The sequence below is a fragment of the Nannospalax galili genome, unplaced genomic scaffold (assembly GCF_000622305.1).
Source record: "Nannospalax galili isolate Female #2095 unplaced genomic scaffold, S.galili_v1.0 scaffold159, whole genome shotgun sequence".
NCBI classification, from domain to species: domain Eukaryota; kingdom Metazoa; phylum Chordata; class Mammalia; order Rodentia; family Spalacidae; genus Nannospalax; species Nannospalax galili.
The window spans coordinates 1,844,233-1,859,699 of record NW_008343239.1 but is presented as its reverse complement, the minus strand read 5'-3'; the positions used below and the strand labels follow the sequence as shown (position 1 = coordinate 1,859,699).

At 46.3% G+C, this 15,467-nt stretch overlaps 1 protein-coding gene across 1 annotated transcript in view; it reads right to left on the bottom strand.

The window, feature by feature from the left end:
• Window positions 1–1,893: 1,893 nt before the first annotated feature.
• Cep89 (centrosomal protein 89) overlaps window positions 1,894–15,467 on the bottom strand; it is a 60,556-nt gene continuing 46,982 nt past the window's right edge. The window contains exons 15-19 of the mRNA XM_008839463.3: window positions 14,251–14,418; window positions 12,115–12,256; window positions 8,239–8,328; window positions 5,692–5,861; window positions 1,894–2,276 (exon numbers count right to left, since the gene is read on the bottom strand). Of these exons, the coding sequence (XP_008837685.1) occupies window positions 2,033–2,276; window positions 5,692–5,861; window positions 8,239–8,328; window positions 12,115–12,256; window positions 14,251–14,418 (814 nt within the window). The 3' untranslated portion in view covers window positions 1,894–2,032. The remainder of the gene's footprint in view (window positions 2,277–5,691; window positions 5,862–8,238; window positions 8,329–12,114; window positions 12,257–14,250; window positions 14,419–15,467) is intronic.

The following is a 15,467-nucleotide window of genomic DNA, read 5'->3' as shown; positions in this document are numbered from 1 at the left end:
GAATTCCAGGCCAGCTGGGGCTACAGAGAAACCCTGTCTCAAAAAGACCAAAAAAAAAAAAAAAAAAAAAAAAAAAAAAAAAAAAAAAGCTCCAGTCATGAAAACAGCCAGCTTTCCCAGTGTCAAGCACTGCCCAGCACTATCTACAGATTGTGGGACAGTTGGTATAAATTCCCTTTGACATAAAAGCAAGTTTATCTGCTAGGTCACCTCCTAGGGAAATGCACTGAGCTCCATCTGCAGCTCTTTCGTTTTTTGAGACAGTCTTACTAAATTGCCTAGGCTGGCACTGGACTCTCTCTAGCCCAGACTGGCCTTGATTCACAATCTTCCTGTCTCAGCCTTCTGAGTAGCTGGACTTAAGAGGCCTCTGCCACTAGATCCAGCAGGAATGGTTTAACTCTTGAACAAGCTTGCTAAAATGGGATTTTCTTTGGGTGTGCATGTGTGCAAGTCAGAGGTTGATGCTGGATGTCTTCCTCTATCACCCTCCGCCTTATTTTTGAGATAGGGCCTCTCACTGAACCTGGAGCTCACCAACTAGCTAGACTGGCCGACCAGTGAACCCCCAGGATCCACCTGTCTTTGCCTCCCATGTAGGGATAACAGGCACCACAGTGCCTGGCTTTTTATGGGGGTTCTGGGGATCTGAACTTAGGACCTCATACTTGTGCAGCAAGCACTTTACCCCCAGAGTCATCTCCCCAGCCCTCAAAATAGGATTTTCTATCTTAAGTTTTCATCAAAGGCCAGAGGTGTATAACTTCTATACATGACCAAGGATATGATCTGGGCCTACCTCACACACACAGAATAAAAATAATAAAATTCAAAAATAAATACAAAAAGAACACAGAACTGAAGAGATGGCTCAGCAGTTAAGAGCACTAGCTGCTCATGCAGAGGACCCAAGTTTGGCTCCCAGCACCTACATGGCAGCTCACAACTCCATGGCAGTCCATAACTCCAGTTGGCGGGAGTTCCAATGCCCTCTTCTGGCCTATGTGGCATTGCACAACCCAGGTGCACTTATATACGTGCTGGGGGGCAGGATTTAAAATCAACAAAAAAACAAGACGAGCATATTTTTATAACTTACCCAGCCCTGAGCACCAACCTTTTTATTGAGACAGGGTCTGGCCCCAATCTAGCAGGACTAGTTTCAAACTCATAGTCCTCCTGCTGCAGCCTCGAGTGTTGACTACAGGTGTGTCCCACCATACACAGCTCTTTAAAAGAACACTTCAAAAAATATTTATTTTTCATATGTACATATATGAGTTTATGAGCATCATGTATGTGCAGAAACCCACGGAGGCCAGAAGAAGGTGTTTGATCTGCTGGAACTAGTGTTATGGATGGTTAGGCACCATGTGGGTGCTGGGAACTATACCCAAGTCCTCTACAAGAGGCTACTCTTAACCGATGCTGAGCCATCTCTCCAGCCCCAGCCCCAGCCCCAGCCCCAGCCCTTTTAAACAGCATGTTTAAACAAGAAAACTATCCAAGCTGGCACACAGCTGCCACTGCTGCTACCCCCACTGGCTTCCTCACTCCACTGCCCACCTGGGAGGGTGAGAGAGCACAGCCCATTCCCCCAGGCCTTTCTCAGTTGACCATCTAGGGTCCTGGCAACAAAGGCCACCACAGAGCTAGCCTCGGTGGTGATATGGCCAGAGGCTGTGACCTCACCAAGAATGTCAGCAGGACATTATTAAAGAAAATTGTTAAGAACTTGGAAGGCCGAAGCAGGTCTACACAGCAAGATGCTGTCTCAAACAAACCAAGGGTTGGACATGTAGCTGAGTAGCAGTGCACTGGCCTAGCATGTTCAAAGCCCTGGGTTCAATACCCAACACCGCACAAGAACAAAATAGAGATGTGGAGACAGAGTTGGGTGTCTGAGCTGGTTTATTTCTGTCTTGCCTACAGCACTATGTGGGCTCCCACGTGTCTCCTGGCCACACTGGCCCTTCCGGGTAGTACCACCACCCTTTACCAGCCTTTGGGAAGGAGACACTTCAGGCCGAGCCTATGCCATAGACTCCCCAAGACTCTGGTGGGCAGTGGTGGCAGGAGGCTGCATGTCACAGCAGTTGAAATTGTAGGCAGTCGGCAGGTTCCCCTGAGCAATACCAGTGAGGCAGGAGTCCCCGGGAACCCTGGTGTTGTCCTCCATGGCTCTCCTTTCTAGGGTGGCCTGGAGAAGTTCTCGAATTCTTCGGTTTTCTTTGGAAGTAGACTCCAAAACAATTTCAAGCTCACCTTCCATTTCTCTGAAAGAAAACAAAAAAAAAACAAAAAAGAGGGGTTGTTGATAACATCACAAATGGAAAAACAAAATTTTCAGGGCTGGGGTGATGGCTCAGTTGGTAAAGTGCGTGCTGTGCAAGCATGAGGGCCCAAGTTCGGATCTCCAGCACCCATGTAAAAAGCCAGGTGTGGCTATAACCCCAGTGCTGGGATGCAGAGTCTGGAGGACCTCTGGGGCTTGTTGACCAGCCAGTCTAGCCAATTGGTGAGCTACAGGTTTAAAGAGACATCCTAAAGAAGAAACCTGATGTCAACATCTGGCCTGCACACATAGGTACACATACCTGAATCTACATACACATGTACACACACACACACACACACACACACACACACACACTACACAAATCAACATTTTAAAAAATATTTTCTTTATTATTTTTATTTTATGTGTATGAATGCATTGCCTGCATGTATGAGTACAACTGTGTCATGCAATGCCACAGAGGTCAGAAGAGGGCTTTGGATTCCTCTGGAACTGGAGTTAAAGACAGTTCATAGCCGCCATGTGGGTGCTAGGAATCCAACCCGGGTCCTCTGCAAGAGCAGTCAGTGCTCTTAACCGCTGAGCCATCTCTCCAGCCCCACAAATCAACCTTTTTAAAAAGAAAAGAAGCCGGGTGTGGTTACACATGCCTGTAGTCCCAGCACTTGGGAGGCAGAGGCAGGTGGATCTCTGTAAGTTCAAGGCCAGCCTGGTCTACATTACATTAGTGAGTTCCAGGCCAGCTAGGGCTACAGGGAGACCCTGTTTCAAAAAGACCAATTAATTAATTAATTAATTGAAAAGAAATTCCAATTGCCCATATGAACCCTAAAGTAGTAAGAACTCAAATAACAGAATGCTTACAGTTGCAAAGGCCACCCAGATCCCGCAGAAATAGTCAAACTACAGAGGCACACGCGGCTGGAGGAGTTCCCATTTTTCCCTGTTATATTTTGCTTTTTCCTTTACTCTGGCATCAAAACACATACCTCTGTTTCCTGAAGAATTGACATGAGCATGCATTAATCTTTAAAATTTAGTAAGTGTGGTGGCTGACCTAACCTGGTCAGCCACCACACTGCGCAGGCCCTGCAGACCTCTTGTGCCCTCCTCTGTAACCTGACCAATATTCAGGGACCTTTTACAAGCATCCGTTCACAGAGCTACCAACGGGCCTAGATATAAGTAGTTGAGGTGGTGGGGGTCGGGGGGACTGGAGGACGGGGAAGCACGATGGAAGACACAGAAGACTGGCTTGGACCACAGGGAGCCAAGCTGAAAGGCAGCAAAGCTGGTGCCGTGTGAGGTGCAGGGAGAAGGGAGACAAGAACATCCATGTCCTCACAGGGCCCCAGCCCCCGGAAGAACCAATGAAGATACCAGCCACCACTTCACAGAGCAGTGAGCTCTATGGGGGCTGTGGGGAGGATCACGACTTTAAGGTGAGTCTAGGCTGGTCTAGGCCATGTATCAAGACCCTGTCTCAAAAGCAAGGAACAAAGCAAAGCCCCAACCAAACTGAAAAACAAACAAAAACCCAAATAGACATTTTGAGATAAGGGGAAAGTTTAACAGGGCCAGATGAGATAATGCACTGGATATGGCTGAAGAGAAAATCAGTAAACAGCATATTAAAAAAAAAGTATCCAGAATGCACTTTGGGAACAATTAAGGCATTGGAGAAGTGTTACCAAATACGATGACGGCAACGAGGACATATATAAAGCAGACATAAACATGTAAACATATCTGTGGATATGTGCATGTTGTGGGGGACAGAAGCCTGGACCATGTGCATATGAGGCAAACCACTCTACCCCTGAGCTATATTCACAGCCCTGAGGATATATTAGTAAAACTCCTTTTGTATTTTTTAAATCTTATTTATTTTTATTTTTTATCTATATGAATGTTATACCTGCATGTGTGTAAGTACACCCATGTTGTGCAATGGCCACGGAGGACAGAAGAGGGCATCAGATCCCCTGGAACTGGAGTTATAGATGGTTGCTAGCCACCATATGGGTGCTGGGATTCGAACCTGGATCTTCTGCAAGAACAGCCAGTGCCCTTAACCACTGAGCCATCTCTCCAGCCCCCTTTTGTATTTTTTGAAAAAGAGAATTACTGCTGCTTATTTTAAAAATTAATAATAAAATGAAAACGGCTCCAGGTGGGAATATTCTCAGGCATCAAAGAGAAGTGAATGCACATCTTCTCTGGAGAAAGAAGCCCCAGCTCAGGCCCTCACAATCCCACACTATATCCAACCAATGAGGTAATGTTGTTGTTTTTTAAAATCCTGTGCAAAAAAGGAATTAAACAACCCAGCAATGAGACTCCTGGGTATCTATCCAAAAAAGGAAATGAAATTAGTATGGCAAAGAGGCCAGCACTCCTGTGACCACTGCCAGCACCATGCACAACAGCCCAAGCTAGAATTAACCTGTGTCCATCAACAGACGAGGGGATATAAACACATGGCACATAATACATAATGGGGTGTTACTTGGCCAGAAAGAGATGAAATCCTGTCACTTGTAACATGGATGAATCTAGACAACATTATGCTCAGTGAACTGCCTTTATTTACTTTATTCTGCCTTAACTGCCTTTATTCAGGCAGGCATGGAGAGTGGGAAGATGGGTGAGGAGGAGAGTGTAGCCAACAGGTATAGTTACAATCAGAAAGAAGAAACAAGCTCTGGTGTTCTATACGGACAGGATGACGACAATTAACAGTAATCTGCTGTACTTCAGTAGAGTCAGGAGAGAGGATTTTGAAGGTTTCACTACAAAGAAATGGTAAGTGTGGGGGGCGGCTAACAGCTTTGCTCTTACATGTACATACGCATCAAAACATCACACTGTACCCCATAAAGCTGCACAATTATGTGATGTATGTTAAACTGTAACTTGCTGTTTGAGGCTGGAGAGATGGCACCGCAGTTAAGACCACTTGCTGCAAAATCACAAGGACCAGAGTTTGGATCTCAACACCCATGTAACAAGCGGGGCATTTCACTAGTGTGTAGTACAAGCTCCTAGGGAGGGAGACAGGAGGGTTGCTGGGCTTTCTGGCTTCCAGCCTACCTGAGAAAACACCAGCCCCAAGTTCAGGAGAGACCCTGGCTCAAACGCATAGGTGCAGAGTGATAGAGGTCACCACGCCCTCTTCTGGCTGCTGCGTGAGGGCATGGGCTCACAAACCCACACTCTTACACACATACACAGACACACAAACACCGTAAACAAATAAACAAATCTCTTAAGTCGTGAAAACAAAGCAAAGCAAATAAAACACGCCAGAGGGTTTTACCAGAAAATTCTATGAAACATTCCAAAGCAGCCACAGTCTCTGAGCCTTTGTGACCTGTGGTCGCATGGCCTACCTTTTCTGCTGCAACGCCTCATCCAGGACCTCCTGCTTTTCCTGCAGCATCCGGTGGAGGTGCCTCATCTCCTGCTGGTACCGAGCTGTTTTGCCTGCAAAGTCCTCCTGCTGTTCCACGAGACGGTGGTGGATGCTGCCCAGCTTCAGTGCTGCCTGCTTCTTATAGCCCTGTGGGAGGGAACTCAGTGAGCAAGAGGTGGCTGCCTCTTGGATGCGTGACCCGCCTGTAGCGTGTGCTGTCAGGCCCACTAGCTGAGTACGCCCCAACAACACTGCATCTTAAAGGGAATGAAAGAGCCAGGTACAGTGTAGCTCGATTAGCAGAGTGCTTGCCTAGCATGCACAAAGCCCTGGATTTGACCCTTAGCAATGTGTAAAAATGGATGTGGTGGGAATCCCAGCACTTAGGAGGCTGAGACAGAAACAAGTTCAAGGCCAGCTAGGCTACACAGTGGGGCTCTGTCTCAAGAAAACAAAACAGAAAGTGATAAAGGAACTGCAGTTGTTAAGAAAACCAAATTTGGGGCTGGAGAGATGCTCAGCAATTAAAAGCACTGGCTGTTCTTGCAGAGGACCCAGGTTTGGTTCCCAACTAACAACCATCTGAAACTCCAGTTCCAGGCGATCCAATGCCCTCTTCTGGCCTCCCAGCTTGCACTCACATGGTGCACTGACATACAAGCAGGCAAAACACTAATACACATAAAACACAAAAACTTTTTTAAGTTAAAAAAAAAAGAAAACCAAATTTCTAATTAGTATTATGCCTGACTTTTGCAGAGATAATATGTTGATAATTAAACATAAAATAACAGAATCACAGAACTGGATGTTTTGGCAAATTAATCTACTGCTGCAAATTTTTGTTTGTTTGAGACAGGGCTTTGTGTAGCTCAGGTTGGCCTTGAACTCAATGTGTAGCTACCAAGACCTTGAGCTCCTGTTCCACCTCCTGTCACATCTACTGTTACGCAGTGCGGAGGACCAGACCCAGGAAGCCATCTACCAAGCCAGCCCCACACCAGTCCCAACAATGGCTGTAATTTTTTATGGCTGATCTTTATCCCCTGACCAACCGGAAATAAGGAACAATATCCATAGCTGTCGACACCGTTTTACTTTATCAAGGAAGTCTCCCAGAATTCAGCAAGGCTGGGATGCAGCTCAGTGGCACAGTGCTTGCCTACCATACACAAGGTTCTGGGGTCCATCCCTAGCAACACTGAAAATAAACAAATAATTTCAAAGGCTCGGTTCTCTTTCTCACCCCACCCCCATGTAATCGAGGTACTCAAGCATCCCCTAGCCCTATCATTTTTATTTTTAAGAATATTTAAGGTCTGTGGGGCTAGAGAGATGGCTCAGCAGTTAAGAGCACTGACTGCCCTTGCAGAGGACCCAGGTTCGATTCCCAGCCCCCACATGGCGGCTACTAACCATCCTTAACTCCAGTTCCAGGGGAATCCAAAGCCCTCTTCTGACCTCCGCGGCATTGCTTGACACGGGTGCACTCACATACACGCAGGCAATACACTCACTCATACACATAAAATAAAAATAATTTTTTTTTAAAAGGAATCTTTTAGGGACTGGAGAAATGACTCCGTGGTTAAGAGAACTGGCTGCTTTTGCGGAGGGCCTGGGTTCAGTTCCCAGCACCCATATGGTGGCTAATAACCATGTATAACTCCAGTTACAGGGGCTCTGATGCCCTCTTCTCACCTCCATGGGCACTGCACATAAAGGTGCACTTACATACATGCAGGTAAAACACTCATACACACAAAATAAAAATAATAAATAAGCTGGGCATGGTGGTGCATGATTTAATCCCAGCACTAGGGAGGCAGAGGCAGGCGGATCTCTGTGAGTTCAAGGCCAGCCTGGTCTACATAGTGAGTTCCAGGGAGACCCTGTCTCAAAAAGACCAAAAAAATAAAACGAATTCTTTTTTAAAATTCTTTTTAAAAATTTGTATTTATTTTAATTTTATGTGTATGAGTGTATTGTCTGTATGTATGTGAGTACACCCGTGTCATGCCACGAAAGTCAGAAGGCGGCTGTGGATTCCCTTGGAACTGGAGTTAAGGATGGTTCGTAGCTGCCATGTGGGTGCTGGGAATCAAACCCAGGTCCTCTGCAAGAGCAGTCAGTGCTCTTAACCGCTGAGCCATCTCTCCAGCCCCAAAATAAAATAAATCTTAAAAAAATAAAAATACTTGGGCCAGGTATGATGGTGCACACCTTTAATTTCAGGACTCAGGAGGCAGAGGCACGTGGATCTCTGTGAGTGTGAGCCCAGCCTGGTTTACATAGTGAGTTCCAGACTAGCCAGGGCTACATAGTAATACCCTATCACAAAAAACAGTTTTAAAAAATGGTACCTTATCGTGTGGCATTTTGTTGTGGGGAAGAACCAATGCTGATTTAACGAGGTGAAAGGTGTTATTTCTGCCAACAAAGCCCTCCCTGCAGGTGAGCAGCACACACATACAACATACATCTCCTTCTGACTTTTCCACATGGGGTCAGTCTTGCTGCTTACCTTCACCCGCTCCTCCAGCCTCCCCAGGCGCACGTTGCCTTTCAGGACCCTGTTGAGAACTCCATGCTTCTCACTTTCTAAACACTGAGCCTAAGAAGTGGAAACACAAAAATCCTTTCAGCTTTATACAGAAAATAATACAGATGGTTTTGCCTGGGTGTACTTCAGCGGCAGACTCCTAGAGTGCTTACCTAGCAAAGAAGCTTTGGTCTTGCCCTCCCTCCCTTATCCTGAGGGCTGTGGACACAGCTGGAGACGAGGGCTAAGCACCAACAAGGGCAAGGGCCATGCTGGGCTTCTCTCCTGGGCACAAAAGGAGGATGAAGCCTGGGGGAGGACTGTAAGGACTTCGGAACACCTCTCTACCCTAGTAGACACACACTTGCCCTTGTGGTTTGAAATGTCCTCCACAGGCTCAGGTATCTGAACACTTGGTCCCCAGCTGGTGGTGCTGTCTGGGGAGGTTTTGGAACCTTTAGGAGGCGCAGCCTTGCTGGAGGAAGCATGTCTCTGGGAACGTGCTTTGAGGGTTTGAAGCCTCACCCCACTTCCAGTTCACGCTCTGCTTCCTACATGTGGCTGAGATGTGATCTCTCAGCTTCCTGCCCCAGCCTCCTGCTGCAGTGCCCTCTCCACCATTATGGACTCTCCCTCTGAAACTTTAAGCCAAGACAAACTCTTCCTTCTATAACTTGCATTTGGCCATGGTTATTTTTTCACGGGAACAGAAAAGGAAGTAATACCACCCCTTCAGTCCTATTCCCGGAGTGAGTGCTGTGGTGAAAGCAAGCTGGTGACTTTGCTAATTTGATTACAACAAAATAAAAGAGAATTAATAAAAATACACAATGCTGTTTTCAAATCAACATGACAGACCATATACCCAAGAAGGTGTCACTTAAAACTGAGTGACTCACATTAAGATCCAGATGGGAAACAAAGCTACTGCACATCATTAACTATTTCAGTTGCTCAATTAAAGAGAAAGGTAACGGCGAGCCTGCCTTCTAAGGCAGCCTAGGGGTAGCAGCTTGATGTTCCCAAAAGGACAGCTAAGACACAGAAAGTTAAAATGACTTGTCCCAAATCACGGGAAACCCACCCAATCGCAAGTCATGATGTCAGCTTTTTGGATCATTGTGTTTCCCTCAGAAAGGTAAAAAATGGAAGTCGGTGAAACAGTATTTGGGGAATTTTCAAGGTCTGTGTGAGCACTAGTGATCCTCGGACACTCCCCAGCAGAGTGGAGGCCTCTCTTGCTGAGTGCATATGGCAGGAAGGTCTCATGAGACTCAGAAGACCAGGAGGGACGGGGGAGGACATGGCTCAAGACTTGGAGCGGGCAGTGACCAGGAGGGAAGCCAGTACCAGCCATGGTCCTGGTGATGCAGGCCTCTGAGTGCTCTGCCCAGATGAACTGGTGGCTCCCATATACCTGCCTGTGGCCAGCAGGGTCTTGGTATATCTAGAAGCCCTGGTGACAGGGTGAGCCAAGGCAGATGAGAGCTCTCCACCCCTACCCCCACCCACTTCAGCTGTGACTCTGAGTGGTCTGGTTTCATGATAAAGGTCAAGACAGGAGCAGACAATGCGTTTATTAAGTGTGTTGGCTATATTCACAACTTTTAAGTAGACACAGAATAGGTGGCTTCCACTTGTATTTCCATGCCTTCTCCACACAGCTGAAGCGTGGCCCTAAAGGAACCATGTGAGGTTGAAAGGAAACTCACTGTGCCACGGAAGCCTTTGATACTCTATGGCCCAAGTGGGAGGTACAGAGCCTACACCCTAGGGCAGGGGTCCCTGAATGTCCTGCTCTGGAAACAAGATGGTTTTGTGCCCACAGGGCACTGATGCGCTGGGCAGGTCATGAGAATGTATGCGAGAAGAGCGGGCAACGCCTTGCAGCCACCTCTTCCTTGCTCCCTTCCTTGCCCTGTGGCGTGGCAGAGAAGGGGCTCGTGATGAGACAGGAAATGCTGGAGTGCTCAGCACTGTGACTGGGACAGCACTTCTCAGGCGAGGCCCCTGTGTCAGAAGGTCTGAATGGCCTCAAGTTTCCTACCATGCTGTTCAAAGACGGCCTGCTTTCTAGAAGCCTCGGGAAGCACTTAGATACTGCCAGTAAAGGGGCTGGTGGGATGGCTTAGCGAACAAACAAGTACACCTGACAGGAGGAGAGAAGGGACTCTTGAAAGCTGTCCTGACTTCCACTTGTATACATGCACACACACACACACACGCACCCACACTAAATTTAAAAATCACTATATATAATCAGACCTGTCAGAATCCTAGCAGCTACTGCTGTGTTGTAAAAAATGCCTTGGAATATCAAGTACAGAATGATATCAAGGCAAACTAAATTAGCATTTCTTTTATTAAAAATACATAACATTCCCCCCAGGCTGCTTTCTGCTCTAATCTGTGCTGCTCTACTGTTACTATTTCCTCCTACATAACAAGGGCTAAAAGCCCGGGCCCATCTCCCTGTGGAGGAACGGAGTATCGTTCTTCCATGTCCCCACACTCTCTGTCCCTCATTCCTGACTGCCACGATGTCCACTAAGAGGCTTCTGTTGAGACATGAGTCACCCTATACCTTCTAATTCTACAAGCCAGAGGCGGCAACACTGCGTAAACATGCAGGCACTATGTGTCTGACATACCATAAAATGCAGACAAGACTTTTAAAACATCACCTGGAAGTCCGCCCCTTGGGGGCAACTCACTTTTAGAGTTTGGGGGAACTCCTATCAGACTTTTCTGAACGCAGTGGCTTGGCACACAGTAGCTGTCTTCTTCCACTGAAATCTGCTGCAGGCCTCTTTTTGAATCAGTGTGGAAATGCCTAGAACCGTGCCAGGTTCTTGCTGGCTGTGCGGTGTTCCAGCATCTAGGACATCAATGATTGACTTAATTCCCTTCCCTGGTACTGGGGCTACTGGGAATGACGTGGAATGCTTATCACTGCAGCTTTACCTTTACACCCTAGCTACATCTACAGGTGGCCTCTATTTAACTATGAGTCTTGTTCTCTCTCTTAACCCCCTCCCTCAGAATGAAGCCCACAGCTTCGCACCAGTGAGCCAAGTGCACGACGTGGCACTGAGCTACGATCTTTAGCCTTGTGTCTAAGATTCTTATGACTCATCTATAAAGGGGAACTATTAAGACACCGTTATAAAGATGACTAAAGATGCCTCTTGCCAACAGGTGATGAACACATGCGCACTACACCCAGCTCCCCGGTTTGTCTTCTAAAATAACATTTTGGCTGTTATCTAGAAATTCAGGTTATTTTTCTTTTCTTTTCTTTTTTCTTGTCTTTCTTGAGACAGGGTCTTCCTGTATTGCAGCTGGCCTGAAACTCGCTATGTAGACCAGGCTGACCTCGCACTCAGAGATTTGCCCACCTTTGCCTCCCAAGTGCTGGGACTAAAGGTGTGTGCCACCACATCTGAAAATGAGTAGCCCAGGCTGGTCTGGAACTCGTGCTCCTCCTACCTCTCCCTCTTCAGCATATCCTATCAGTGTGCACCACCACAACCGGCTATTATTCTTTTTAAAATGTTTTGGCTGAGCCAGGCAGAGGGCACACAGCAGTGATCCCAGCACTCAGGAAGCTGTGGCAGGAGGACCACACATTTTGAGGATAGCCTGGGTTACACAGCAAGGCCCTGTCTCCAGAATTTAAAAAAAAAAAAAAAAAAAAAATTCAATAGCTAAGAGATCAAATTTTGGAGAATTTGGAAGAGTGTGGCTGAAATACTAAAATATGAAGATTTTTATGGATTAGCTTTAAAAATACCCTTAAAGTAACTAACATTGCATATTAAGCTGAAGTTTACTTAATATAACTTTGAGGAAACTTACCAAATACTTAAGACTATCTCGTTCCTTGGTGACATTCTCTGCCAGGCCAACGAGGTTTGCCAGGTACTGGTGAGCAGACATCTCCTTCCCCATGGCCTTTTCCACTTGCTTTTTGAGGACATCAATTTTCTTTTGATAACACCTATAATGCCCCCGCAGGGGCAATAAAAAACTCATTAGCCTGTGTGGCTAGGGTGGGGTGACTACCTGTATTCCAAAGCCAGCAGACATGTTAATATTTCAATGCTGTACTTGGGGCTGGGGATATGGCTCAGTGACATGCTTGTCTTGCATGGATAAAGCCCTGGGCTCCAACCCTAACAACCACAAATTTAATTAATTAAACACTACTGTTCAGCAACCTACATCTTCTATTAAATTTCAAGATGAGAGAATTTAGTCTAAATCCAGTTAATGGGACTCAAAAGCCAACTGTGATGGGACAAACCTGTAGTCCCAGCACTCGGGAGACTGAGGCAGAAAGACTATAAGCCAGTCTGTGCTACAAAGTAAGTTCCAGGCCAGCCTGGCCTAGAACGTAAGCCCTGCCAGAAACAAAGCAATCAATCAAACAAACAAACACAATAGGACTTGAGGCTGGAGAGATGGTTCCGTGGTTAAGAGTGTATATTGTTTTTTATTTTTATTTTAATTATAATTTTTATTTTATGTGTATGTGTGTATTGCCTGCATGTAGGTAAGTGCACCTGTGTCATGCAATGCTCATGGAGGACAGAAGGGGCTATCAGATCCCCTGGAACTGGAGTTACCAACAGTTGTTAGCTGCCATGTGGGTGCTGGGATTTGAACCTGGGTCTTCTGCAAGAACAGTCAGTGTTCTTAACCACTGAGCCATCTCTCCAGCCCCAAGAGTGGGTATTGTTCTTACAGAGGACCAGAGTCCAGTTCCCAGCACCCACTGGTGGCTCAAAACCACTTGTAATTCCAGCTCCAGGGGATTCAATGCTCTCTTCTGGCCTCAGATGACACCTGCATGGAAGTGCACAAGCCTACACTAACACACACATATACACACATAACTAAAAAGAAAAAGAAAATCTTTAAAAATAAAAACAGGAAGCTGGGCACGGTGGTGCATGCCTTTAGTCCCAGCACTCAGGAGGCAGAAGCAGGCAGATCTCTGTGAGTTCAAGGCCATCCTGGTCTACACAGTAAGTCTCAAAAAGACCAAAATAATAATAATAATAATAATAAAATTAAAACAAGATTCACACAATGCCTAGCTATGAATCAGCTAATTATTATTCCTCTTTCTGGTTCAAGTTCTAAAAGACACTTTTGAAAACAGAATCCAAACAGGAAGGTGGGAGGGCAAAGGTGCTGGGGTACTGGGTGAATAGTATCAACATACACTGTATACATATATGAGATTCTCAACAAATAAAAAATAAATAAATGTATAAGTGTTTTAAAGAAGAGGAAGAGGAGGAGGAGGAGGGATTCAGTAATTTTAAAAGAGACTTTGGGGACACAGGAAAGAACTTCTAGAGTATGGGTCATCATATGATTATCAAGCACATTTGAACTACAGACTTGAGAATTGTTGGCCAACAGAAAAGCTCTGCTTGTACTTATAATTCTGATATCCTTTCACAATGGTTACTCTTCAATTTTACAGCCACTATCAGAGAAATAAAAGAAAATGAAAAAAAAAAAAAAAAGGAAATCAAATATTTTTAATTGACTTTTTAAAAAGCCAGAAAACTGCTAGGCGTGATGGCACACACCTTGAATCCTAGCAATTGGGAGGCAGAGACGGGCGGATCTTTGTGAGTTCGAGGCCAGCCTGGTCTACATAGTGAGTTCCAGGACAGCTGGGGCTACAGGGAGACCCTGTCTCAAAAAGACCAAAAAAAAAAAAAGGCCAGGAAACTTAAAAAGGAAACACACATGCACACACACAAATGCACATACATGGGTGCAGGCACATGCATGTGCACACATATCCTCACACACATGTACATGCACACATTCACCTACTTGTTTTGTGTGTGGTCCAGCTCAGCTTCTGGCACACAGACAGACATACAGACACAGACACACAGGCACACACACCACACTTTTTTTTTTCACACACACACACACACACACACACACACACACACACACACACACCTGTTTGCTTTGTGTGTGTGGTCCAGCTCGGCCTCCAGTGCTCTGTTTCTGGCAGCCCAGCTGCTCTTCTCGAGAAGCAGGCTCTTCTTCTGCACCTGCAGGACCGCCAGCTTTCCCATCAGCTCTTCCATCTCAGCACTTTCTTTCTCTTCTTCTTTTTGCAACTGGCTGAGAGACAAAAAAAATGGCGGGCACATGTATACGTGCACTGGGGCTAGGTCGAGGCAGTCCCTGCCAGAGTGACTGGCAGCCAGCCTCCAGGCCATGGAGGACACTCTGAAGGGCCTCAGAAACACAGCTCCCCTGAGCCCACAGCTCGGGAGCAGAGGGGTGAGCGCATGGCTGGGTCCACACTTCTTTGATGGCGGCTATATGACTTCTGCCCAGTTTTTCGTTTAGTCTGAACTTATATACTCCTCTTTCCAGGAATAAAATATCCAACACAGTTCCACATTCTTCATGCTATACATGCCCCAAATAATTCCACTGCTAAAAGGTGTTTTTATTTAGGACATGGTAATTGTAAAAGCACGTTTCCCAGAATAAAAGAAAGAACAGATGGGCACACATCTGTGGAGCAGTGGGAAGTGTAGCCAGGAAGCACTGAGCTGCCCACACAGCAGACAGGAAGAGGCAGCATATTCCGATTAGCTTGTTACTTGTAATTTTAAAACATAAGATCCAGAACCTGGGCCTTTCACTGAAAATGAACTTAACCATCAATTATGGGATGACCTGTTGGACTGGATTAGGATAAAGGGCTGAAGAACACGTTGAAAATACAAAGACTTCTGCTTCTAGGACACCCAGGGGGCCAGGTTTATCCTTTGGCCAAAAATCAGACAAAGCAAAAGAACCAAGAGTTTTCAGACTTTGGAAGACCCGCAGGGCAGGCCTGTGAAGCTGGAGGGCAGACAAGAGAGGCCGCCCTGCTGTTGGCAGCAGAGGGGAAACCCACAGAACCTGCAGATCTGCTGGGTCTGGGAGTCAGAGATGGAAGGCCGAGGAAGTTGAGGCAGCCACAGTCTGGGGAAAGACACAAGAGTTGCACAGAGGGAGAATGGCCCTGGAGAGCACCGGAGATCACCACAATCTTTGAGAACTGATCTGCACGTGAGTGAGAGGAAACTGCCTGAGGCTGAGGGAGAAAATCAGAAATGAGGAGACAAAGCAATCTGAGAGCCCGAAGGATGAGGAATGGTGCATGAGCTACTAGT